The following is a 27,480-nucleotide window of genomic DNA, read 5'->3' as shown; positions in this document are numbered from 1 at the left end:
CGGTTTTCTCATCTGTAGAATGGGAGCACTGATTCTGTTACGCCCTCTAGGGGCCCTGTAGGGAACTAACTGAAATAACGTGAAAGCCCGATGCTTTGTGTGCTCTGAGGACAGCATAAGCTCGAAGGCCAGGAGCTGGGTATAGGCAGAAACCCCCGGGCCCGCAGACAACTCGCAGCGATCTAGGTCAAGACTTTCTTAAGATGTTCCTTTCAGAAGGTTGGGGGAGCAATTCCCCATCGGCAGAAGAACGGGTTGTAATATCTTCCCAAGGCGCACACGCACTCTAGCTACCGCCCCGCCCCTACTACTACCAGCCCCTCAGGGCAACCCCGAGAGTTCGGGGTCAAGCAGGCGGCGCCAAGAGCTCTTTCCTAAAACTGAACCCCGCCCACAGCAGCAGGAGCCTCAAGTGCACGTCTGGGGCTCCAAAGTCTCGTCCCGGCCGGAACCTCGCGCTGTTACCAGGGGGCCCTCCGGGTCCCGGCTCATTCCTTCCCTTCCCCCGTCGGAGGCGCACACCCGGCTGGGCAACCACGCGGGCGGCAGCGGCGGCGCCAGGCCCCGCCCCCGCCCCCATTATCATTAGCAGATATAACCCTAAACACTTGCTCTTTACCTCCTTTCTCCCTCCAGGCATTGGTGAGGCAGCCTGTCAATCAGCGCTCGGGCGGCAGCCCCCCGCGCAGGGGCTCGGCGATGCCAGCCTTCGCGACAGGCGGCAGTGGCGGCGGCGACGGCGGCCACGGCACAGACAGCCACCCTCCCACACGCGCGCACTCGGGCAGAGCCGGCGGGCGGGCGGCAGAGGCACCCTCGGAGCCCGGCGCCGGGCGCGGAGGGGGCGTGCGACCTGGGACCTGCCCAGAGGCGCAGAATGGAGGAGGAGATGCAGCCGGCGGAAGAGGGGCCCAGCGTCCCCAAAATCTACAAGCAGCGCGGCCCCTACAGCGTCCTCAAGACATTCCCCAGCAAGAGACCGGCGCTGGCCAAGCGCTACGAGCGACCCACCCTGGTGGAGCTGCCGCACGTGCGGCCGCCCCCGCCGGCCTTCGCGCCGCAAGCCGCGGTCTCCATCAGCAGCAGCGAGCCGCCGCCGCCACCGCAGCAGTTCCAGGCGCAGAGCTCTTACCCACCCGGGCCCGGCCGGGCCGCCGCCGCCGCCTCGTCGTCATCTCCGTCCTGCACGCCCGCCGCGTCCCAGGGCCACCTGAGGATCCCAGCGCCGCCGCCCGCGGCCCCCGCCGCGTCGTCGTCCTCATCTTTCGCCGCCGTCGTCAGGTACGGCTCAGGCCCGGCGGCAGCCGCCGCGGGCAGCAGCAGCGCGGGCGGCAACGGCGCCAGCCTGGAGCTCAGCGCAGGTACCAACTCTCGGCAGCAACTTTCCGTCCCGCCACGGGCGAGGGGAGGGGTGGGACCCGGGAAGGAGAAACCGGGGACGGAGGACAGCCTCCCGCGCGCCGAGCCCGGCGGGGGGGCGGCGGGGGGGTGGGAGGGGAGAGCGGGAGGCGCGCAGAGCCGGCTGAGGGAGCATCGGGGCGTCCGAGCGCACCCCCGAGGCCTCTACGCGCCGGCAGCAACTTCTGGAGGTTCACCGCCGCTGCGTCCGGGGCTTCCGATGGCGCGCGCGCCTCTTAACAGGTGGCTCCGCCGCTCGCATCCCGCTCGGCGTCCGGGGAGCGCGGCAGGGGCGATCTGCGGGGCGGGGGCGGCGCGCGGGCGGGGAGTGGGGGCGGGACACCGTGGGGTGACAGCGGCGGCGGCGCGGGGAGAAGCTGGCGCTACTCTGGCGGTTCTCGGGGACGCCCTCCCTTTCCCCTCTGCTGCTTCACTTTCTCCTTCTGCTTCTTCCCTTTATCTGCCTCTCTCCTCCATTTGTTCTTCCTTCTCTTTTTCCCTTCTCATTTGCTCTCTGGTCCTCACTCTGTCGCGGTCACGCGGCTGGCCCTAGGGCTGCTTTCCTGCTTTTTTCCGGGCGAGCGCGCGCTGTCTCTGCCTCTCCCTGCCCCCCTTTCCCCGGCCACCCCAGGGTCCCTGCCGGTGTGTGTAGGACGCGGGGCTCCTCTGCAGCAGGCACGCGGGTGGAACTGGCGCTCGCCCCGGCGGCCGCGACTTCAGGGACGGAGACCTCCCGCCCCTCCCCCCAGCCCCGGGAACCCCGGGCACTCTGGGCCCCGCCGGGTGGGCGCTGCTGCACCGCGGGGTCCCGGGCCCCGCAGAAATGACTGCCTTTCGGGGAGCACCCACCCCAGGGTACGCGACTCCTGAGAAAAGCCGGCTCTCTAGCCCGGCGGCGAGGAGGGAGACGGGCTGCTGGAGAGGTCACAGCCTGGGGCCTGCGCCCGAGTGTGCTCTCTGCTACCCGAGGACGCGCAGCCCCGTGTATCCCGCCGCTCAGAACGAAAAGTTCCTGCTCAGACCTTTTACGGCACTTTGGAGCCCCCCAAATTCTGCATATCAATGAATCCACGGCTTCCTTTTTTCCTAATGAAAACAGGAGCATTGTCTTGAAATGCGTTATAGATGCCTAAGCTCATGTTCTGTTGTTTGTCAATATTTTGACACAAGAAGGATTGGTTTTGAGAAAGAAAATCTAATTACAGGTTATAGTGAAGACTTGTTCTGTCACATCCCTCACTGGCTGGGAGATGTTGGCGAGGTTTTTATGTGGATGTCCTTATTGTTTGTGAGGTGTGGGTTTTTTCCTGTATTTTTATTCCGCTGTGCTTTTATGTTCATTGTGAGGCTAGCCTACTTTCACTTTCCGCATTTTTCTTCTGTTACCCCCCTTCTTAGTGAGGTTTGTGTGCTTTCTGGGCTTGGGGTCTGGTTTTCTTATATACTACTTCTTGTTCACTCCTTTTTATTTCCCGGCTCTGCTTTATCTTCCTTTATCTTTACATTGTTCAGAAGTTTGGGTCCTTTTTCCACATTCTATATTTTGCTTACTCCTTTGCACAGCCTCAGTGCCACCATGTTCATTGGGGTTTTCCCCCTCTTTATCTGCCCAGTTCAGTCTTTAATCTCATCCTGCTTTCTCCTTTCAGTCTTTGCTGACTGTCGTTCTTTCTGTCTTTTACTTTTTTTAATACAGTATAAATCTGCCCCCTCTCATTTCCATTTTCATCCATAGTTTTAACCTTGCTTTTCTCTGCTATTTTTCCTGTATTTCTTTTTTCTGCACCAGTCACTTGCTATCCTTTCCATGGTCCCTTCTACTCTGGCAGTTTCCCCACTCTTTTATCCATAAGGAGTTTTTGTTGTTGTTTCCTTCTTACCTTGTTCTGAATGTTCTCTTTCAGTGTTTCTTCTAATGTCCTGTTTAGTTTGTCTCTGTCCCCAGGTGGAATCATATCACTGAATCTAAAGGAGTGGAAAGGGGCTTTTTGATGCCCCTCCAACTCCCTATATTTCTTATTTTCTTTTATTTTCAGTGCTGCTGCTGCTTTTTTTTTTTTTTTTTAAGAGAGGTCATAGAGAGGTAGGCTTAATAGCCCCAAGAACAGGATGCCATGTGCTTGTTGGAAAGATAGGAATTGAATGGTAGGTTTCTGCCATGCAGTGAGGAAAATGGTCAGGGGCAAAAAAAAAAAAAAAAAAAGACCATTGTACTAGACATCATGAATTGTGGTCATACTATTAATCATTGGGGGACAAAGCCATCTCTTAACAGGCACAGTGATGTGAGTGGCCATCAGTGGGACAGTCACCTGAAGAGCTGATTGGCTCTTTGAGGAACTAGTGGTTCCACTTTGAACCAATAAGCATGTGTGTACAGACAGCCATCCTAGCACACTGGATGGGGTAGGGGTAGGGGTGGTGATTTGCTTGTTGCACCCTCACAACAGTGGTATTGCAGGGTCTCAGGCCACCTCGTAAACTGAAAATAGTCAAAATGTCGATGAGATGAAATGAGTCAAGGATGGAAGAGAGATAACTGAGTGTCCAGAGAAAATGCAGTGAAAAGATGAAAGGGTTGAAGTGAACCTTATTTGCCATTAAGGACCATAAACCATTGAGAGGAGAAATACATGATTAAAATAGATTTTTCAACATTCATATAAAATCTCCTGAAGAGTATAATTTTCCTTAAAAGCGGTAATATGCCATGGTTCTAAAAGCATATTTTTCCTCTGTGGGAGGCTTAGAGTTAAAACCCACGTAGATCTTGATATGCAGCCTAAATTTGGCATCAGGAAATGGGAAATTGCATCTTTAAGCAGAGTACAATCAAAAATGAATTACAATAAATCCTATATAATTGCATAGGTCATTCTCTTTAATGAGATTTTATTAACCTGACTGTCAAGCTTTTGAGTCAGGCAGATATTTTATCTTCTTCAACTGATAAAAGTGTCAGCTATAAACCACCATATAAATATTCATAAATCTACACATCTGTGGCAGCCTATCAGCATCATTCTTTTGGACATTAAAAGCATTCTAATTACTTTCTGTCTAGCAGAGCTGAAATGCTGCCTGTTATAGTATGTGCTTGGCAGGCATGATTGCTTTTGTTTGCCATCACAAATAGCAGCATCCTATTTTATATACCGATGGTCCAGAAAATATTCAGGGATTGACTGAGCAGGATGAATATTAGGAAGCACCATCTGGTTTTGATAGCACCGAGTATATTAACTCATCTGTTAATTTTTGACACATCATTGATTTATTTATTTAGAAAAATTGCATCCTGTTTTGCTGTGTTGATATTTGCCATTAGGAAAAAAAAATTGGATGGCATTTTTTTCAAAGACATACAGTAGTTCATTGATTTAAGACAGGGGTGATGCTTCCAAAGATGCTTTCATTTTCTAACTTCTATTTTCTATGCCACGAAGTCCTCTCATAAAAAGAAGTTATATTAATGTTTTAAGGAAATTATCTATTTTGAACTAGTTGCAAATCCTTTGATAGATGTAATATATGGATACATGGTAGTATAGGTCACAAAAATTTTTTTTCTGCTTCTGCATTTTTAATATTAATATATTTCACCCTTTGTGGGCTAAAATCAAAAGATTACCACTAATCTTGACTACTGTGATCTCCTTCATAGAAACAGAATACTCTTGGGGATCTGCTGTGATGGACAAATTCCATTCAAGGCTTTACTTACAAAGAAGGATGTTAAAGTAGGGAGCCTGTGTTTCATTGCTGAGTTCCCATCCCTCTTCTTCACTTATCAGATTTAGGATGGATTAAACCACTTAAATTCTGAAGAATTTCTAGAAATGAATTTTTTAATTACAAAAATAACATGGGTTCGGATTCTGGAATCAGACTAGGCACAATTTGCAACATGATATTAGATCCCGACAGATTGCACAATAAAGCAAAATAAATTAGAGAGATGTGGTCATTTTAGAGTGCTTTGTGATTGTGATTTATTAACATTTTACGGTGTTTAATTTTAAAGAAGTTAGGGATAAACTAGGTTGTTTTAAAGCCTCTCTATAAACTGTTGACTTTGTACTTCCTTGCCATCACTTGACTGGAACATTCTGTGCCTGGGGGGGGAAAGAGTTTAAAAATTTCAAAATACATGTTCACACTTTGCTCAGTTAAGAATCGTGGATCAGTGGCCATTCAATCGTGTTCATATGAAAACAGAACTTTTCTCCATTTCTTAGCAATAATGGGCATCGCACAGTACTTGTGTTCTAATTATATTCTGTATGGAAAGCTGAAGCATTGCTGGCTGCAATATGTGTTAAGTGTAAAGATTTGCCATTTTCCACCAAGTATAATAGTAATATTTTTCATCATACTCTTCAATGTATTGACATAAAATACCATTCAAATATAAGGTAGTGAAAAGAAGAGAATTCAGCTTTAGGGCTACAGTTGGCATTTTTACATATATCAGTTCTGAGAACAAATTCAGAATGAAGCATTTGAAAAAACCGCAGGCATGAACAGTTTTATGATTGTAACTATTCTCTGATATTCTGAGTGCACTTTAATACATTATCTTCATAATGTAGTATATTACATAATGATTTTTTTCTCAGCATATTACGAGTTTATCCTTCAGTTAAGAAAACAAATCATGCTTGTCTCTACATCAGATTTTTTTTCCCTTAAAATCTATACCCTAACGTGATTTATCAATATGATTAAAACAACTGAGCTCCTTAGGACATTGGACAAATACATTCGAGCAGTTCTTTCTAGGCAATTCTGTTTTAGCCTTTCCTTTCATATTTTGTTCCTTTCATCAAGGTTATGTTATAGGTGTATAGGCTGTAAATCAATTGGGACTATTCTGATTAAAATGCAAACAGTAAATACAACTTTAGATCTAGAATGGGATTATAGGATTAAATGAATGAAAACTGCTAGTGTGCTAGAATTGAGAATCCCCAATCAATATCGTCCTTTGATTTTACTAATAAAAGAACAAAAAGCCAGGAGTAAAGAAATGAGAATGCAGCATCTTAAACCTCCCCACTTGTATGGTTCAACTGTTTACTTTCTTGTTTATTCGGTTTTGGTCATAGTAAGATATAATACCCAACTATTTGAAGTCTTTCTCCATTAAGTTTTGGTTCAAATCATGAGCTCAGTTCTTCCTTTCCACCTGGCTGGGGGCAGAGTCATCATCACTTCCAGTGTTCGGTGTGCGAAATATCCTTCCCATATCCACATCCCTTTTTCTCCAAGGCAGGAAGCTGACTTTATCTTGGCTGCTACTTCAGCCAAGTTCCCAGCCCATCAATCAGCTCTAGCCTAAAACTATACCTGGCATCTAGTTCTTTCTTTAGTACTCAAAATAATCGTGTAAAAAATAGGCCTGTGCCTAATATTTGTGGGATTCAGGGTAAGGGTACAAATGCTGTAAACTAAGATACTCTGTTTATTTATAAGAGTCCCCACATGTATTCAGTAAATATTTCTTGAGATTCTGTGCTGGCCCTCAAACCCCAGTCCACTCATGGAACATACAGTCTGTAAATCTCTCCTGAACTGAAAAGAACTGGCCTCTGTGTTCTGACTTGTCATTTTTCCTGAGAGATTTAGGAATGGGAGCATTTTATAGATTTGGGAGATATGAGAGGTGCTTCCTATATGCTCTGGGCTTTATGTATATTCTTATTAAATAAGTGAAATAGGAGACTTGTACCCCCTTCCCCTGATATCTGAGTTACTTCAGGAAGAACAGTAAGAAAAAACAAAGTAGAGGATGAAGTACCACCTGGAGGTTTGTGAAGGTTGGTTTCGTTGGTCATCATCCTGGGTTTTCTAGAGAAATCAGTTTCTTAATCACAACATTCTAGTTTGTTGTCCCCATAGAAGCCCTCCAGCATCTCACCACTCTTCACTTTTAAAGGTTTTTTTTTTTCCCTCAGAAAAAAATACAGCTAGTCAACATTTCCAGAGACAGCAAGTGACTAGTTACATTTCTATCATAAACAACGGATATCGGCATCTAGAATCTACAATATTTTGTTTGTTGCCATTATTCCGCGTAGGGTGGGAGAGGAAATGAGAGGTACCCTGATAGCTCTATATAAGCCCTAACAAAGTTCTCTCTCTCTCTGTGGGTAGTTATTGATATAAATAGCGCGTTCTGGGTGGTGGTCCAGAAAGAAGACAATGTTCTTGTGACGTTTACATTTAGGGTGAATTTTCAAGCCCCTTAGACTGACAACATTAAATCACATTTTCACGACGTTGGGTTTTTTCTTTCTTTCTTTTTGAAGTGAACCGATTGTTTTCTGTTTGCTTTTTGCTTTCCACTGATTGACAGTTAATATGCTTTAGAATACATTTGTGGAAACTAACTGGCACTCTCGGCACATACCATTTAAGAGATTTGGTGGGAGAAGCCCTGAGAAGAGGCACTATTGCTTTTCAGATGATGCTGCTATAGATCAAGCTAAACATTGGCCTTGACAAGAAATCTATGTTAGCAGATAAAGTAAAAGAATGGTGAACACAGATGTTGGATGACACAGTCTTGCTTCGGGGCTCCTCATCGTTTGCCTCGTAGGCCCACTCTTTGTTTTACCTTAGACGTTTAGTGAGCTCTTCAAAAAGACTTATAGTTCTTCTCCATTTTGCATCTGGGAGCAACGTACTCTCAGCAGGGATTGTATCAGCTGATTAATAGCAAGGGCATGAGGGCACTCCAGAAATAGACGTAATGATTGCTGTAAGCCCTCCTGTCAATGAGGAGTTGAGTCTGCAGGGCTGGCTCGATTCATTAGAGTGAGGATATTAATGAAGCCAAAGGTGTTAGTTCAGACCTGTGCAGGCCAGTTAATGCCATGGAGAGGGAGCCTCTATCCGGTGCCCCAGTCTCGCAGTCCAGCCATTTCCCAGAGTCAAGTTAGGGGTATAGCTCATCAGGCACCCCACCAGTCACAGAGCAGCAGGAAGCTATGCGTCCTCTTAGAAGTGGATTCACCATGTCACCTGCATGTGTAGCAGAGAGTAGAAGTCCATGTTTTTGACATTTTTTAATGTTAAGCTCTAGATCGAGGACCTTACTTGTCCCTTGTCTTGGTTGTCAGTCTCTGATGTGTCTTCTTTTGTATTTCAGAGAGTCGTATGATCTTGGACGCCTTTGCTCAACAATGCAGCCGAGTCCTTAGCCTCTTAAATTGTGGAGGAAAGCTTCTGGACTCCAGCCATTCTCAATCCATGATTTCTTGCGTAAAGCAGGAAGGCTCAAGTTACACTGAAAGACAGGAGCAGTGCCCTGTTGGCAAAGGGGTCCACAGTCAGACCTCAGACAATGTAGACATAGAGATGCAATATATGCAAAGGAAACAACAGACTTCTGCCTTCTTGAGGGTTTTCACTGACTCCCTGCAAAATTACCTGCTCTCCGGGAGCTTTCCGACTGCAAACACCTCCTCGGTCAGTGAGTATGGCCACCTGGCGGATGTGGATCCTCTAGCAACGTCCCCCGTGCACACACTAGGTGGCTGGACCTCCCCAGCGACATCCGAATCCCACGGTCACCCATCCTCTTCTACGCTGCCTGAGGAAGAAGAGGAGGAAGAGGAGGGCTACTGTCCTCGATGCCAAGAGCTGGAGCAGGAGGTGATTTCACTGCAACAAGAAAATGAAGAGCTCAGAAGAAAGTTAGAGAGCATCCCAGGTACCCTGCCCTGTTACTTGCAAGCCACCTGCAACTCATTCCTTTCCCGTGTCCCATCTGCATGTATGTATGCATGCGTGCATGTATGTGTGGCTTTTTGTTGTTGTTTGGGCCGGCGATGTAGAAAAGTTGGAAAAACAGGCATGCACAGTTTTAGCCTACCAGTGCCAAACAGAAATTTCAAGATGAGCCCCTAGCCTTGTCCTATGTTTAAGCCACAGTCTTCTGGGGTGTAGGCCTGAAAACTGTGGTCCTATTGAAAGATGTCTCCACTGATACAAAAGTGATTCCTAGATGTAGTGCAATGAGATTGAAATAGGCCAGGTGCTGTGAGCTTGAATTTTCTTCAAAAAGTGACCCTGTTCCTTTAAAATGGCTTTTGTATTTTTAAAGACTTTGATATATGTGTTTTATTAGTCCATGATAGAAATTTAAATGAAATGATATCTACAGAGGCAGGGCTCAGAGAACAAATGGTCTCTTCTATTCCACTAATTTCTCCCCTTTCTTGTTAAGTTTCAACAGGCGTGGTCTCTTTTTAGCATGCAAACTCCCCCTTAAAGTTAATATGCAACTGTAAACTAAAAGGAATAGCTCAAAGACAGACCAGTTATTAGGCTGGTCACAAACTAGCTGTGCTCCTGGCTAAACATGAGGCATTTTACCACCTCGCAGAGACACTAGATCTGCAGAGTAGTAAAGTCATCTTTATGGCAAGATCTTCTCTGGGTTGCAAAGCCATTTTTTAACCTATTTGGAATGCTCCTGATTTTGCCTATATCTTTGAGGTCATTCCTGCATGTCTGTGGCTTATAAAAGACATTAAGACCTTTTTAATCATGCAGCCCATTGATAAAAATTTTTGAGCGTGTATCTACCAATGTACACATTCATTGGTTATTTACATACATATACTTGCATACTAATATGTTCAAAATAAAGCATACATAATATATTTAAAAATTTTAAGGCTGATCCATAAATAGAAATTATGTTCTTTTCCTAACTTGATGTCTTTGCACCACCCAATTTGGCAGCTGATGTAAAAAGAAGGAAGTGTTGAAGAAAGTTACCCATTTGCTTATTAGCATTGCCAAATCAGAAATTTATTTTCCTTCTGTCCTTTCATTTTAAGAGAATTGCCCAAATAGAGCTGAGGTTTGGCTCAGAATGTTTTGGAATTAGATTGAGTGCAGTTGTGGGAGAGAAGCAAGAGGTGAAGTAAATCCATTCTCTGTTGTTACATTTGAGCCCTGGGGTTAGATGCAGAGTCTTGGCGTTTTCCCTGCCGGGCAGGATCTGACTGCAGCAGAGAGACTGGCAGGACCCAGAAGAATGCAGTGGAACCAGAGCGCTACTGGTTTCTCCAAGTCAAAGAGATACGGGTGCAGCTAACACACTGGGATTTTACAACTTTCACAGTTTCATAAATTATGTTAACTATTGGTTTTACCCCCAAAAGGGTATGTTGCATCTTACTCCCCACTCCTCCTCTTTCATTAGGGGAGAACATAGTGTCCTGGAGATCAGCCAACTGCAGATCCTTACATCAGCCATTCAGAACCGTGGGGAAGAGTTTCAGAGTGCAAGGACAGGTGACACAAATGTCCAGAGTATTATTGCCTCATTCCTAATCGTAAATATTTGGTGAGCCGTCTGTCCTTGGTAAACTTACCAAGCAAATTTGGGGTTCAGTCCACCTCTTGTTTCCTGAATCTGTACAGATGAAATGTCTGTGTCAGGGATAACTCATTGCTGGCCTGCACTAATCATTGTCCTTCTCTGCTTCCCAGAAAGACGAAAATGCTGCAATTTCTTGAGTCCTCTTGACGGTCAGACATTGAATGACAGTTGTTGAAATTAGGCTAATGATCACCACTGTTAACTGTAAACATTCCACCACTGTTACTGTAAAGAGTCCCCTCCATGAACCTGAACCAATTCTACGTGGAGAGCCATGATTGCTTTAAATAATCCATACTGAAATTCAACTATATAGATGAAAATCAGTTTGTCAATTATGAATAGAACAAAAATAGTGTGAAATGCAGGAAAGATTAGCTGTTTGTGATTACTTAACTCATGGATTCATTACCTAGGGATACCTTAGTACTGGGCGTCAGGTTGAAAGTGCCCCTCGAGATGAAAGACTTGAATCAAAGAGAGACATCACTGCCCTCTTGCCCTCCTCACCTCCCAGCCTCCATCTTTGGCTAAACAACAAACCAGACTGTGGGTGATCACCCAAGAATCCACTTTGGCATTCTACAAGCTATGCCTTTGGTGTGGGCGGGGCCGGGGGGAATCTGTTACTTTTATCCATATGAGGAAAAGTACAGCAATAATACTCTGGTTTTGCACGTAACAAGAATATTTTGCAAGCAGTAACTTTCCTGTGAGATTTGGAATCGATTTTCCCTAAGCAGTATCCGTGCTTCCCAATGATCCCAGTAGGCCTCTGTTATCCTAGAGGCTGTACATTTCCATGGAAGGACCTGGGGCTTTCTTCCTGTAGAATCTGCCCGTATGTTGTAGGATCCCTCTTCTTACAGCCAAGCAGGATGGATGAGTACAAAGGGGAGAGGAGCATGCAGCAGTTAGCAGAGGAAATAAGGTGAACAAGATGATGGGGGCACCTGCAGTGGGTCGGTTCCGGGGCAGTGTTCCTCAGGCACTTCCCTCTCTCTCCAGAGTCGGGCTGTTGAGCAACTCTGAGATTCCAGTTTCTTTCTTTCTTTTTTTTTTCTTTCCCCCTGAAATAAAGCGTTTATACCTGGGAGCAGTTCTTGAACTGAGAGTTCAAAAGAAATGAGCCTATTAGTCTACAGGAAAAAATGCTTTCACTTGGGCAGCTGTAAAAGGGGGAAAGGAAGGTGACAGCCCTCACCGAAAGGAAAGAGACTGGGGAGGGGTATTCTTTCTGGCACCACCCGAGAGGGCCTTTGTTTATTGTATTATTTGTGAAACATTCAACAAAGTCTTACTGATTATCAACTACATGCAAAGCAAGGGGCTTCTAGAAAGTGCTGTCTTACTTTCCAGAGTTACCTGCAGATATAGGCAATTAAATATTTTATCCCAGGAAATAGCATTAGCACATTTTCTTTTGCATTAGATTATCACACTAGAAAATAGTCTATTTAAAAGTTTAAATTTTTTAAAAGAAAGTGAAAATAGGTTAAAAGAAAAATAAGTCACGAAAGGAAGACATTTGGATCAGGAATACAAAGAGCTGAGAGGTTATTAAAAGAAGAATGGTGATGGGCAAACTTCTCTATGGAGAAGATGTCAGGTTAGAGTAGTCACATTTATTTAGAAAGCTTGCAGTCAGCACTGGGTGAAGAGAACTCATAAGGGAAGGTGGATATAAAATACCATATTTCATCTAATTTAAGCCCCCATTGAATGTAAGACACACCAATACTTTATGTTCCACTAAGAAAGAAGAAAAAACACTGCAAATCGTAATTGCACATTATAATTATCTTTGAACACCAAGTTCAGAGATTTAAAAATATGATAAAATGTGGGTGTTAGAAATATAAAATACTGTATGGTAATTAAAAAATCACTTCCACACTACTATATATAAAATAGATAATCAGCGAGGACCTACTGTATAGCACAGGGAACTGTACTCAATATTTTGTAATAAAGCTATAAGGGAAAAGAATCTGAAAAAGAATATATATATATATATATATATATATATATATATATACATATATATATATATATAAACTGAATCACTGTGCTGTACACCTGAAACTAAGACAACACTGTAAATCAACTATACTTCAATAAAATTTAAAAAATAATAACTTCCAAAGTAAAATAATTATGACACATTAAAAATACCTTGAAGTTTTCTAAGTGCCAAATATAGAGAAGATATACTTATTGTTGATATTAGTAAAGAACTTTATACTTTCTAAAAAGTACGTTTATGATCATCTCAATTTATCTTCATAACTCCCAACAAAAATTAATATTCCCATTTTACAGACAAAGAGGTTGCAACCTTGGACAGGTAAAGTCTGTGGCAGACCTCAGATTAGAATCGAAGCCTCTTGACTCCAGAGCTAGTTTATTACCCTCTTCCACCCTCAAAATGTAGTCGATTCTCATTATTCGCAGTCGTTCTATTCTGTAAAGTCACTCTGAGCACTGAAGCAGCAAGGCATTACTCTGAGGGGAAATACAGACCTCGGTTCCCGAGAGCCTCTGGTCGCAACATTTTCGTCAGCCAATCACAAAACCTCGTTTTAAGTATGTTTTTGTTTAACGAGCCCTTATTTAATATATAGTATTAGTTGGTTAACATTGAATTCACAGCCAGCAACGCTGTGACTCAAGCCTGAACAAAGCTTATGTAACACGCATTTTCCCCTTGAAGCACATCCCAGCCTTGCGCTCAGGAACACTAGACACCACTTCAACTCTCCGTTTGGGGCTCCTTTTAAACAGCGAAATCACCAAGCAGAAAAAGCACAAAAATGCAAAAACCATGGCACTAAACAGAACATGAAAAGAACCCTTGTTATCGTATGAGGGCTGAAACGAGCAGGCCAAGTGTTACCTTGTTCAACCTCAGCCAGGAGTGTGTGATTCCAGAAATGCAGATTTCTCAGTGACCAGCCAAAGTCTGCAGCGACCGCAAGAGCACCCCAAATACAGATTTGACCATTGCAAATACATTTGAGCGAGTAGGCAAGTTTGCAGATCCAGAACCTGCAAATAATGAGGATCAACTGTACTAACTCAGGAGGCTACAAGCTAGAGAATTCACCTTGGATTACGTACGAAGCGCTGATCCTAAGTAAGGATGTTCTATGTACGAAGATTTTAAAAAGATAAATCAGTGTCGGTTTTTGGATAAGTAGTTTTGTGAGAACAAAAAGCCCTTGGAGTAAGTGCAGTGTCGCAGTGCTAGTGCTGTCCCGTACGCATGGCACCGTCCAGCCCACGTGCCCAGGAGCGCCCCTGGGAGAAGGCTCAGGTCGACTTCTGGTCCCGAGAAACATATCGATCATACTTAATGTGCGCGTTCTAAGGAGAATGAACGTTCTGAGTAAGAAACTAGAGCAAGTGATAGGAACAGAGAGCAATAAAGGATTGAGTTCTTTTACTCAGAATTTGGTAAAAGTCAGCACAACTGTTGGCGGTAGCTGTGAGACTCAGGGACCCAGAACAGCGTGGGCTGAAGAAAATGACCCTGGAGTCAAACCTGGGTTTGGATTTCTGCTCCTGCCGCTTGCTATCTGTGGTTTTAGGCAACTTACTTAACCATTCTGAGCCTCGGTTTCCCCTTTCTGTAAGGTGAGGTTGATAATACTGGAATGCTGGAAGTATTAAGTTCATTAAGTAGCAACCGAGTGCCTGCTAGGTGTTCCAGGAAGCACTCAACAAAGAGTAACCTTAAGAAACAGAGAGGGACATGGTCCTGTGCCTGATCGTACAGAAATCTTAAGTGGTTTTCTCAGATTGTTGGCGGTAGTCTTACCTTGTAAAGAGGTCAGCATTCAGTTAGTTACCCAGGTTGGGAACCTCAGTTCCATCCATAACCATCTCTCTCCCTCCTTGATGTCAGCCTCCTCTCCTCTGGATTCCACCTCATATATACCCGCTGGTGTGGGGTCCTCCTCTCTCTCCCCACTGCTTTCATCCAGGCCTGTCTCACCACATGGACTCTTGCGATAGCCACTCAACTCCCCCAGACGCCAGGCTGTGCCAACTGAAAAGGCCCATGTCACCCACTGCTGAAAAGCCTCTATTGGCCCATGGAGTAAATTCCAGCCCCCTCAGTGTGGCATGTGACATCCTTCACTGCCCGAGTCTTCCTGTTCATTTTTGGAGACTCGCTCCTCAGTTCCCACCATACACCGAGTGTTCCAACCCCTCTGGACAATTTGTGATTCCTGAGCCGCCGTGCACTTGCTTCTGGTCTTCCTTTAACTCCTGCTGTCCTTCCAACATACCCTCCTTTTCCCCACTCGAGAAACTCCTACTCATCCATCAGTACCCAGGTCAGGTGACACTCCTCCATAACAAACCCCTCCCCCAGTTCCCAGGCAGAATTAACCACTTGCTGTAGTACATCATGCTTGCTTCTGTTGAAGTCTGTACCAGGGCCAGTTTTTACTCCTTGTGTGTCTGTCTCTCCTGGGGTCTTGATACGAGGAGAGGCAGGCTGTGTAAGGTCCTTGAGGACAGAGACTAAGTCACAGTCATCCTCATAACCCCGATTCCCAGCCCAGTGTCAGGCACGTTCTGTTGTAGCAGCTACACATGTCAATTAAATTAAACAGAGACAGGACATTGTGATAATCAAGTGAATTACCATGCATCTGTAGGCTGAGTAACACTTAAAGCTCATTGTTTATTTCTAGACATTTACAGTTGAGGAACTTACACTTTACGGAGACGATATGAATAGGACACTTGATGATATAAGCACACAGATGGCATGGTCGTCAGAGGACAGTAAATAATTTCAATCTCCCTATAAAATTGTGTGTGATATACTTTGAGGTAAATGTTTTGAGTCTTTAAAAAACAATTACATAGCAAAGTAGATTAAATAATGCTTGAGGAACAAGAAGAGAAACTGATCAAGATGTTACTGCAATGATCTGCTAGGAAAATTAGGTACTCGAGACCCAAGCACCCTTAATATGGGCAAAAACAGAATCAGAGCAGTTCTCCTTGGAAGGCCCTTACTTAAGAGTCTCTCAGACAGCACAGCTGCCAACTGTGCAGAGTCAATTCAGTAGCTAAATGTGAGCCTTGTCTTCGGTCTTCCTGGCCTTCAGCCTTGTGCCCAGATACCACCCACAGGACCCACTTGCCTTCAGGAGAGCCTTACAGCCAGTAAAAGCACATGAAATTCCACTTTCTTCCAGCGCGTGTGCATCAGCCGGCCTCGCTCAGGGCTTAGCACTGCCGCCTAAACACTGGGGGCGTAGAGATGGGAGAGCTGTCCTTCAAGCCCTTCCAGGGCTATACAGGCAACACTGAAGGTCATATATAGCAAAGGAAGGGGAGATAACAGTCATGTAGACATTCTTCAAACAACTTTTAAGTAGTTGTAATCCATGCCCACTGTAGAAATTTTTTTAAACTGGTTTTTACAAGGAAGATAAAGGATAAAGGTAATAATAACTGCCCTAATTCTGTTACCAAAATATAATCATTTTTAATTATTAACACTTTGGTTTATTTCTTTCCGATCTCTTCTCTGTGCACATAATTATTTTTAACATGGTTGAGGTCACACTGAATATTCAGTTTTGTAAGCGTTTTTGTGCTTCACTTAAACATTTTTTCCCTAAACATACGTAAAATATGGATAAAGTATCAGAAGAAGTTTCATTCAAATCTTAGTCAGTGAGTATTTACAAATTTTACTAAAACTTCCAAACTAAATTCAGAATAATACCTCTCACATGTCACTTGGAAAAGCAGTGACATATACACAGTTGCATTGCTGCTACTGAGATCCTTCTTTTCAGCAATGTGTAGAAGGGACTCACACACAGAAGTTAAATGGAGTCCCAAAGGCCACACAGTTAATGAAAAGCCAGAACTCAACAGCAAACTTGTTTCCTGTCTCTGTTAGCTTCTCAAGTCTTCTGCTTTTTTCCTATAATCCGTGCCCATTGCCAGAAGATTCATTCTCACTCACTGTGGCATCAGCAAAGTGGGTTAGACTGTTTGTTTGTGGAACTCTAGTAATGTGGGAAATTATTGTTTGTCATTCAGTTAACTTGCTCAAACTTTTTGGTGAACATTGCATACCCTAGCAGAAATGGTGTGGTTTAGAAAGTGGATTTTCTAGCTCTCAGTGACTCAGAGTCTCTACTCAGCCATACCCAGGGTGAAAGTGTCTGTCGGAACATAGAACTGTTGGCCAGTAAGTGCGCCCCTTAAAAGGAACTTGGGCAAGGTCTGGCAGAATTATAAATAAAACACAGGGTTTAGTTACATCAGGGTGGGCTCTAAAGTGGGTTAGTCTTTTAATAGGATGATGAAATTAGAGGTACTTGACAGGTTTTATTAAACTTTGGTTTAATAAAAGTCCTACTTCAAACTGATACACACGTGCCTTCTTTTTGTTGAAGGCACAATCTTGTGCTTGTCCCGAAAATGCTTCTTTAATTTGAAGAATATATTCAAATGACTATACAAGAGTGACCTATGACACAGGTCTGTAAGACACAAATCTATAAGGATGTTATTTAAGAAAATATTTTTTGGCAAGAAGAAAAATTTCCTAACCTACTTCTTATCATTCAGATTCTTCAAAAGGATGTTTATGTAGTTTTTGATTTATGTTGCAATGTGATGTCACCTGAGAAACCCAGAGCTATTAACAGGGGATAAAGATAATTTCAGTTTGCTCTCTTAAAAAAAAAGTGCTGAGAAAAACGAAGTGAAGAAAGCTCAGTGGTGATACTTTAAAATTAGGGTTTAGGTTAAATATTTATTATTTTCTTCAATGTGACAAAAACATCTTAAGAAAACACACAGCCAAGACAGATAATGGCAATAATTCGTATCAGTTAGGTTATTTACTAAGTTACCAAGACCTTTAAAAGCAATTAGTTAATACTCTGGAAAGGGCTCTAATATAAATCTTAAAATATAAGAATTATTTAAGCAATGATATAAAAAAAAGTCAGACTCTATGTTGGGTTAACATCTGTTCAGTTTTATTGTGATTATTCAGTGATTCTGTAAGACTGTGCCTCACAAAATATAGTGCAACAGTTAATGAAATACATAATAACCGAATCTGAATTGGACCAGATCAGGTGAGTTTCTGGAGAGGGGAGAAGTGAGACACTTACCGGAAAAACTACATGGTCAGGTGTGTCTGTGTCAGGAAGCAGGTCTAAAGTGCATGGCTTACTGCTTTACTGAAGAACTGGGAATGAATGGCACTACAAATGAGCATTATATCATTGATCTAAAACCAGTGAAACATTAGTTTTCAGCACTTTAATTTTAAGAAGTACCATCGGGTGCTAATGTTACAACTTGAGTCAAAGAAGACATGTCTCTTCTGTGAGTTGTTCAGTGTGATATCATTATTATTAACCCAAATTCATCTTAGAGTAGGTTTGACTTGAAAGTTTTCAGTGAGCTGTGCTGAGCCTAAAAATTCTCCTCGAACCGTAGCATCTGTTCTATATTTACAAACTGAAATAACTACGGATGTCAAATGAGAGAAGATTCTATTTCCTTTAGAAAATGAGTCTTTTTTTTTAGAAGTTTGCATCAAAAATCTTTTTAAACCTTAGAGCTTTTTATTTTCCCGGCACGAAATAGCTAATATGCAATTGTTGCAATTTCTTCTACCCAGTGCCCTGCCAGACCGTTTTAGACTACCTGAAGACAGTGCTTCAGCACCACAACCAGCTCATGGTCCCACAGCCAGCCGACCAGCCGGCCGAGGTAGGTCTCATTCCATTTGGAATTTCCTTAAGGTGAAGCATCTTGGTAGTTTACCCATGTCTATGTACACCAGAACAGATTGGCTAGCAACATACATGTTTGACTCTGAGGTTTATGGGTGAGTATACATCCTGCGGAGAAAGATCATGCATCATGAAGCTTCAACTCTGTACTCTGAGGGGGAGAAAAAGAAATAGTTTAAATCCTGTGGGCAAGTCTCCCCCCCGTTCTTTTGGCACAGAGAGCCCACCTGTCGTTCCCTCAGGCAGAGCCAGTGTTTGTTCCAAGTCTTCCCACCCTGAAAATCAGCCCTCCTTTGATTCTCCCTCTGTCCCTCAATGATTATCTTTTCTTTCCCCTTCCATCACCCGAAGCATCCTATCGGCACCTTCATCCTACACCACGACACATCCCGCTCCTTGAAGGTTGGGCCCAGGTCTCGTCCCCATTGGCATCCCCAGTGCGTGTCATCGAAGGCATTTGCTGAATGGGGACCTCATTCTTCTCCGTGATTAAACACTTGAAAGACTGGTGTATATTCATTGCTCCACTCTCAGTTCTCATTTGCTCTCCCCTGCCTCCGTAATCCGGCTCCACCTCCACTACTCAGCGAATGGTCTGCAAGAGCCCCCCACCCTGCTACTCTCCCAGTTGTCCAGTCCAGGGGCCCATTTTCCAGCCCTCGTCATCCGCAGGGCCTCACCCCTCCTCCAGGTGCTCCCTTTCTCTGGGCCTTTGTGTCAGGACTCTCTTGTGGTTCCCCGTCCCTTTCTTATTAAGCTTTAAGGAGTTTTCCAACCACTGTTCTCTGGACTTTGATCTTTCATCTTTCCACTGCCTTTCTCTGCTCAGTTACGTTGTCTCTGAACATCAACCATGTGTGGGTTAGCGAGTCCCAAATCTAGATCTAGACCCCAGTCCCCAGGACTCAACTCCAGACCATTGTGTCCTACTGCCTGACCAGTGGAACTCACGATGCCTCCTCTGAATACCCACCCTCACTCCTGTTTCCTCTTCAATAAAAGCAGCACCAACCCTGGGCAGAAACTTTCGAGGCATCACAGACTCTTCCTCTTCCTCATTCCTGACAGTCACGTTGAATAGTCTCTTCTCTCTAGTTCACTCTCAATCACATTTCACCTGGGCTGTTGCAGTAGATTCTTTCTTCTCCGTGCTCCACACTGGAAAGTTGTTTTTCTAAAATACAGATCCAAAATAAATATCACATGCTTAAAATCCTTTGCTCCCTAAAATAGGGTCCACATTTTTTTAAATTTTTTTTTAACTGACCCCTCTTTTAAACCCAAAGTCTTTCCAATCAGTTTCTTTTCTTTTTTTTTTTTTTTTTAATTTATTTATTTTATTTGGTCGTGCCGGGTCTTAGCTGCGGCAGGCGGGCTCCTTAGTTGTAGCTTGTGGGCTCCTTAGTTGGAGCATGGGCACTCTTAGTTGCACCATGCATGTGGGATCTAGTTCCCTGACCAGGGATCGAACCCAGGCCTCCTGCATTGGGAGCTCGGCGTCCTACCCACTGCGCCACCAGGGAAGTCCCGGGTCCACATTTTTTAACTTGACATTTCTGTTAGACAAAAAGCACATCTGAAAAGCCCACCTCTTCCAGAAACTCTTCCTGATTGCCACACCCCTCTGTGCTCAGAGAGCACATTGTTCATGAGACTAAATCAGAACTTACTTAAAAGTTAATATACACCTCCGTCTTCCATCTGGATATGACTCTATGAAGACATTAAATAAGTGCTGTTCAAATTGGTTTGTTCATAGTGACTTGACAATAGGTCAGAGTTGGTATAGGTCACCAATACCCTTTTGGTGGCTAATATGAAGAGAATTCTATAAAAATATAAAAATAAGGGAAATATCTACATTTCCTCCACATAGGACTATTTAAACCTTTATTACCCATCATCATCATTATTACTATATTATTTTTATTGTCATTTCAGGCAAATGAGCATCTTCTCAGTCGTATTATTCAATCACATTTGATTTCTATTAGCTGAGCTGAAACAGCATGGGTAACCTCATCCACAACACACAGAGCAGTCTGAGTTGTTTGGGGCTATAAATGACTTTCTCTCTTACTCCCTTCCTTCCTTCCTCCCTTCCTTCCTTCCTCCCTCCCTCCCTTCCTTCCTCCCTCCCTCCCTCCCTCCCTCCCTTCCTTCCTTCCCTCCCTCCCTCCCTCCCTCCCCTCCTTCCTTCCTCTCTCCCTTCTTCCCTTTCTTTCTTTCTTGAAAATGACCTCCAAATGGTATTTCTACATTTTGGAAGAGCTTTTGAGCTCTTCTGTAGGAGTGGACGCTTTCAGGCTTGGAGAGGGCACCTTCCCTGGATTGCCAGCTCTCTCATCTCAAGTACCTCCCATCTGGAAATAGCCTCAGCTCTTGTTTTAGGGGCAGCTCTGAATTTGGGGACGGGGTTCCCAGCTGTGCCTTTTGACTTGTGAGACTTTGGGAGAGGATTTAACCTTCTTGGCCAAGCAGCCACGGGCATCCTGGCTTGCCAGATGAGCTCACACACCCGAGGGAAAGCTGTTTTTGAAACATACAGCGTTAGATAAATAAAAGGTTTGAAAACTAGCTGCACAGTCTCCTTTTGTAAGGCTGACAAGCGTACTTACAGAGACAATGACCAAGAGGATGATTTCAAATTAAGGATGGTGGAAGGCCTCTGTCCTCAGTAGCCCTTTTTAATGGCCTCTTGTCTTCAGTGCTCTCCTTAAAGTTCTTTAACTTTGCCAATTTATACACAGTAGAAGCTCTTCAATGTCCCAGTACCACAGAAGTTTAAAGAAAAGTAAGAAAAGTAAGAGCTCTTCATTGTAGCCACCGGTATTGAGTGTCTGCTCCGTGCCAGCCGCGGTAGTATTTACTGCATCAGTCACCCGATGGATGTTCATTGCACCTAGTATATGTCAGGCACTGTTCTTCCTTGCTATCTGCCTCCTCCTCCCCCCAGCCGTAACCTTCTGTTCCTTATCTTTGTGGAGGACACCCCCGTTTCACCTGGGAATTATCTTCACTCCTCAGTCCCCCGTACCCTGGCTCAGTGGATTGGTTGCCTGACCACCTTGGTTTTACATCTCTCATCCTCACTTCTCCATCGGCACTGCCCGTCACTCCAGTCATCCCTCCATCTCTCCCCTCCTGCCATGAAACAGCAGCCTGGGCTGAAGGACCCTTTGGAACCTCTGGGCTCCTGCCCATCTTTTGATCATACATAGTACACAGAGCCAAGGGTTGGTTTATGCTCCCGAGTACTCATATTTTAAACCCGTGATAATTTAGTTCTTCCCATGTTGTAGATGGGGAAACTTTGGTCCAACAAGTTAAAGTAATTTGCTCAAGAAACAACAAATAAAACCCAGAACCAAGATTTAGTTCAAACCCAGGCTGACTCTAAATTCAAACCACAAACCACCTCCTTCAGCTGCTTCCCTTAAAAAGGACACAGAGTCACACTCCTGCTATTTCAAGGGAGTATGAATGCTGCGGTGATGAGTTTCCATGGGTATAATTCAGTCACAGTTTCATAGCCATACCTGCTGCCTCTTTCTTTCCTGTTGGCTCCTATACCATTTGCCCTTCTCAGAGCTTAACTGAACAGAGCACTTTTTTAAAACCTATCAGTTCCAAATAGTGCCAGATTTATAACCTGTAGTAAATTTGCAGAGTTGTAAAACTGAGTGAGTTTCCCTTCTTTATTTTGTACACCTTAATTACTGGGGAAGAAGTACATTAAAACTGAGATGATGGGTTAATTAATTTGTCCTGGACTGTAGAATTTTATGGACAACCAGAACTAAAATAATGGTTGTGTAGGTGCAATTGACTAAACGTGGCTTATAAATGTTACAGAAATTCCTGTAATTAGTCCCACTGCAACTATTTAGCCTGAGAATTTTATAGCAGACATAAATTATGCAGGTGAAAAGTAAGAAAAATTTTGAGTTGACATAGTGACATTTGCAGAAGCTATAATTTGAGGAAACTTGTTTTGCATTATTATTAGTGATTATTTTTTTCTGTTTCTACAATTCCCCCTCTTTAAAATTCACTTTTTAATGTTGTTTCCACTGAAATACAATGTCTGTCAGATATTAGGTGCATGAAACACACAAAAAAATACCTTATGGAAGTAGCCCACCAGCATCATTTCTAAAAGTACTTAACCGCCAACCAAAGGATGAAGAGACCTGTTTGATCACACTCTTCAAAGTCATTTTTGCATATTTTAATAGATTGAAAAGGAAAGTTACAGGTTATATTTAAATAGTGTTCCCTGTCATTGGATCTTGACACATTTTAACCTACCTGTTAAAATGCAAGTTATAAATAGCTCCTCTTTCAAAGGTGTTCATTATACCTCATTGGCTCTTGTTATAGAAAATGCAAATGTAATTTGAAAAGTGCCCGTTCTGAGTGTGCGCAATTACTTGTGCTCTTCCGTACCTGGTTCATTGTCAGTATAGCCACTTGGTTAAAAAGCACGTTTGCCTTTGAAATGGAGATCGCCTGGGCTGCTGGCTGGCTGGCCGGCTAAGTAGGTAATGAGAAAATATTTCGCTTTTCCAGGGAAGCAAGCAGCTGTTGAACAACTATCCTGTCTACATAACGAGCAAACAGTGGGACGAGGCTGTAAATTCTTCAAAGAAAGACGGGAGGCGGCTCCTTCGATACCTCATCAGATTTGTTTTCACAACCGATGAGCTTAAGTACTCATGCGGCCTTGGGAAAAGGAAAAGGTCAGTGCAGTCAGGAGAGACAGGTCCTGAAAGACGCCCTCTGGATCCAGTTAAAGTAACATGCCTCCGAGGTACTGCATCTTTCCACTCAGTGTCCATCTGTGATCTCATTTCACCGCATTGGCTGTGGCTGCCCCGTGCAAGTGTTCAGCCTTTACTGTATTTTGGTTTTTTTCCGCTGAGACGTTGTAGGCTTCATGTGGCCCATCTCCTTGGTATCAAGAAGTTCTTTAAAAATTCTTCGTTTGCTTTAGCACTTAGTGGCACATAAGCACTGCATAGCACCTCATGTTTCACGCTTTAAGTTCAGATTTTCTTTGCTGCCCGGGAAGGCAACCTCCAGCAGAACTGGAGCACTGGGGAAAGCACAGAGGAAAAGAAGCCGAGGAACCTCAAAAATTATCCCAATTTCATTTGCAGCCTATGACGCCCTCCCCCAATCTAGCTACCTTCTCAAGAATACTTGCCCCAACTCCTTAAATGTATTTAGGATTAATTTTCCTTAGGCCTAAAGTATTTCTCGCCCACTCAGATTTTATTCTGTTCGGTTTTTTTAAAGTTTCTGTATTAAAAAATACTACTCAGATAATACCACTTCCTCAGCATTAAGAGCTGATTACTTTGTAGCTGATCCACACTATGGATAGGCCAGGCAGAGGGTAAGGAGGTGTATACGGTTGATTCAGTGGGTGCAAATAAATAAACACAGACAAGTGGAAACATTATAGTGCCAACAAAAGCGCATTCACACCTGAAAAATCCATATCAAATAGCTCAAATATTAACCTGTACAGTTCAAGAGTGATTTTATTGGTTGGAAAGACGATAATGATTTACTCTGGACAGGGATCGAAATATTTCCTGGTGAAGAAATCACAGTGAAAAACCTTATCACTGATAAGGCCTTAGTCATCAGAAGGGACACTCATTCCTACACCCCTCTGGGCATGCCCACAGTGACTGTCAGCGTGCCTAAGGTGCCTGTGTAGTACTTGTTAGTAGCGGAGATCCCCAGACCCACCCTGAACTTCTGATTCAGCGGGTCTGGGGTGAAGACAGGGGAGGCACGCATTACTGCACCTCACGACCACCCCAGGTGATTGATGCTGGTGGCCTAGACTTGAGAAAACCACCTAGAATGAAAACACCAGTATTAACTCAGCACAGGTGTGCTGGAGCACCCCCTGTTGGCCAGTCTGAAAATTCTACTTACTCAGAGTGACTGGGTGATGGAAATTTCCAGGGGCTGTCTTAGCAAACTAGCCATAGTTTCCTTTATTCCCCAGCATCATCAGGGCAGACGGAGGCAGCAGAGGCAGTGGTGAGCTTGGGGGCTGTCCTGAGAGCCCGCTCCGCGAGTACTCTGGAAGTTGCCCTGATAAGGCTTACAAGGGAATCAGGATAAGGGGCCTCACTAAGGTATCCCGTTCCAGAAATCCTTGTTAAACAATTTATATTTTAACAAGCAAGTCAGTGAAACTGAGGGGTTAATATACATCTCAAAGCACTACTGTCAATGCTGCGGGACCCACTGTGACACCGATGCAGCCCAGGCTGCCTGACCAGAATGTGTACTCTCCAGCAGGGAGAGCTGGGCAGGACCCACAGGCTTCCACCCGCCCATGGGTGGAGAATGCATAGGCAAGAACTGCTAGTTGTGTCAGGGGCAGCTGGTTAGAGCATTTATGTCTGTCCCAAAGGCTGAAATCCTGGGGCCTTCCTGTGACCTAAATGGGATTCCCTTCCTGCAGGTTTATGCTTGCTGACTCCCAGGGTGGACATCCTTGTGGTCAGCAAGATTAGAATAGCCAAGGAAGCCTCAGACAGTTGGACACCTGAGGGATGGAAAGCAGGGTGCTTCGGGGAATGAAATCAAATTCTAGGCTGGCCTGTCCCCAGAGTGGTCTGACCCCGGAAGGAAGGGGGGTCAATGATGTGAGGATGCTTCATATCCGTGTAACAGAATGAGCTCTACTTTTAGCTTGTAGTATTCTGGCACAGTGTTAGGGAAAGTCCTGTTGCAGCAGTGGGTACTGAGGAGGGGGAGGAGGTGGGAGGTGTCACAGAGCGGCACATTCTTAGAGTGGCAGGGCTGCAGCATCCTCAGCAATTAGCCTTGATTTCCTCTCGTGGATGCTTTGAGTCTTCCATTTCTTTGTGTTCATATGAGAGTGGGGAATCTGGATAGAGATAAACTACTTAAACAGTTATTGAGTACTTACTGAACACATGAGGTAGGGAACTTGAGGAAGACAGAGAGGAATAGAAAACAGAATACCTGAATTCTGGGGTTGATAGCCTGGCTGGAGATGATTTGCGGACCTAATGAATAGATGTGAATGCAAGGAAAATAATAGGGAGAGGACTCGATATTTGAGCACTCGTGGTCCCAGAATACCTCCTTTCTCTCTGCTCAGCATTATAATGACCATGACCTAGGTTTGAAAAGCATCCTTCGGTGTTTCCTAGGCCTGTACCCCAGCATAAGTCATCTGGTTCCTGACAGTTTTCCAGGGCGAGGAGCTGAATAAACACAGTTGTTTCCCCAAGGAAGGCCACTAGGGCTGGGACTTAGGCGAGGTGAATGAGTCTCTCACCTCAGGCATGGAATTGAAGGGGATGCCCCTGCATCTCTGCTAAGATGGGCACAGTTCAGTTCATGGGATTTTTCTGGTCCAAGTACTTAAAAGCGTCAGCTTCCATGGGCAAATAGGGTCGGGATTTCACAAATAAATTTCAGGCAAATCCAGTCCTACAACCAGAACCATTGTCTTGTAGAGGGAGCAGTGCTGGCGAAGAAACGGTGTGTAAATGGCAGTCACCTTGAACTTTCATTCAGCTGTGAAAAAAAACACAGTTTGACTTAGAACTTTTTCCAGAATGCTCATTTCAGTTTACAGATGTCCATATTAAAATAGCTGTGTAGGAACTATACATGTTCCCTGACTCCCTGAGAAAATAGAGGAAGGGTTAATATGAGCTCAACCCAAGGGAGGCCGAGTTTGTTTCATTGGAGTCTGAGCTACTTTTTGTATATTCTTTCTTCCAGGCACGCTAATTGCTTTCTGGTGATATTAAATATTTGGAGGAAAAGTCATCTAAAAAATATTTGTCAGTACACTTATAGATATCACAATTAGAGAAATAAAGTATAGCCTATAGTAACATTTTAAGAATGTGAAAACCTCTTCTGAACCAAAACTTAGGCAATTTCTTACTCACTGAGATTTTATTTTTTTGCACTTAATCTACAAATCATTAGCTGGTTAAAGAATACCATCTAATGATATTTGCTGTGCTTCTGGAGATAGTTAACGTTCTAAAAATGTGAGCATGTTAACAACAGGGCTTTGAAATGTACTCTTAACTTTTTTTACCAAGCATGGTGCATACCACACCTCGCAAATCAAATTTACCTTTCATAGCAATCGTGCCTTAGAGGGGTCACTCTCACTTATGTAATTTTTACTTTTGCACCTGAGTAGAAAATGTGTATGGCGTAAGTTGGGTCTAATAAGTGACATCATCATGGCATTACATTGGATGTCCCATAAAGCTTTTCTTATAGAGCTTCTGTTAAAGTTTAAGCAGCCTTCCTATCATTCGCTGCAAAAACCAGCTGTTTTTCTCTCTGTTTTTTTTACTGTTGTGTGTATTCCCACAGAATTCATTAGGATGCACTGTACCTCCAACCCCGACTGGTGGATGCCCTCGGAGGAGCAGATAAACAAAGTGTTCAGTGACGCTGTGGGTCACGCCCGGCAGGGGCGGGCAGTGGGGACTTTCCTGCACAACGGAGGCTCATTTTATGAAGGGATCGATCACCAGGCTTCCCAGGATGAAGTCTTCAGTAAAAATTCCCAGGATGGGTCTGGTGATTAGTGGACAAAATCTTTCCACACTAGCAGCCGGTCCTCTCAAGAGTTCCAGTTGTGAATGTTCTGTTACCATCACTTTAGAATCCAAAGCATGTCACTCTGTCACATCCTAACAGAGTTAAGGTTTACATATCCTAAACCTTAACTCTTGACCTACTGCCACAGTTCCTAGTACAAACCCATTTTAGGGTTGTTTGGGAAGTCTATGGAGCCTACAGAGATTTTCAGAATATTACATTATACAAAGAAAAAATGACAATTGATTT

At 44.0% G+C, this 27,480-nt stretch overlaps 1 protein-coding gene across 2 annotated transcripts; it reads left to right on the top strand.

Moving 5' to 3' along the window:
- The first annotated feature begins 877 nt into the window (after positions 1-877).
- BEND4 (BEN domain containing 4) lies at positions 878-27,218 on the top strand. 2 transcript variants are annotated; one of them, XM_061191342.1, is made up of 5 exons: positions 878-1,361; positions 8,552-9,115; positions 18,480-18,571; positions 23,167-23,407; positions 27,001-27,218. In XM_061191342.1, the coding sequence occupies exons 1-5, from the start codon at positions 878-880 to the stop codon at positions 27,216-27,218; spliced, it is 1,599 nt and encodes a 532-aa protein (XP_061047325.1). The 2 variants fall into 2 exon arrangements, with proteins under 2 accessions (XP_061047325.1, XP_061047326.1); XM_061191343.1 differs by having other exon boundaries at positions 23,167-23,336; positions 27,001-27,086.
- Positions 27,219-27,480: the final 262 nt, after the last annotated feature.

The sequence above is a fragment of the Eubalaena glacialis genome, chromosome 5 (assembly GCF_028564815.1).
Source record: "Eubalaena glacialis isolate mEubGla1 chromosome 5, mEubGla1.1.hap2.+ XY, whole genome shotgun sequence".
Classification (NCBI taxonomy): Eukaryota; Metazoa; Chordata; class Mammalia; order Artiodactyla; family Balaenidae; genus Eubalaena; species Eubalaena glacialis.
Note: the sequence above shows the minus strand (reverse complement) of the source record. Positions and strands in the feature narration are given on the sequence as shown.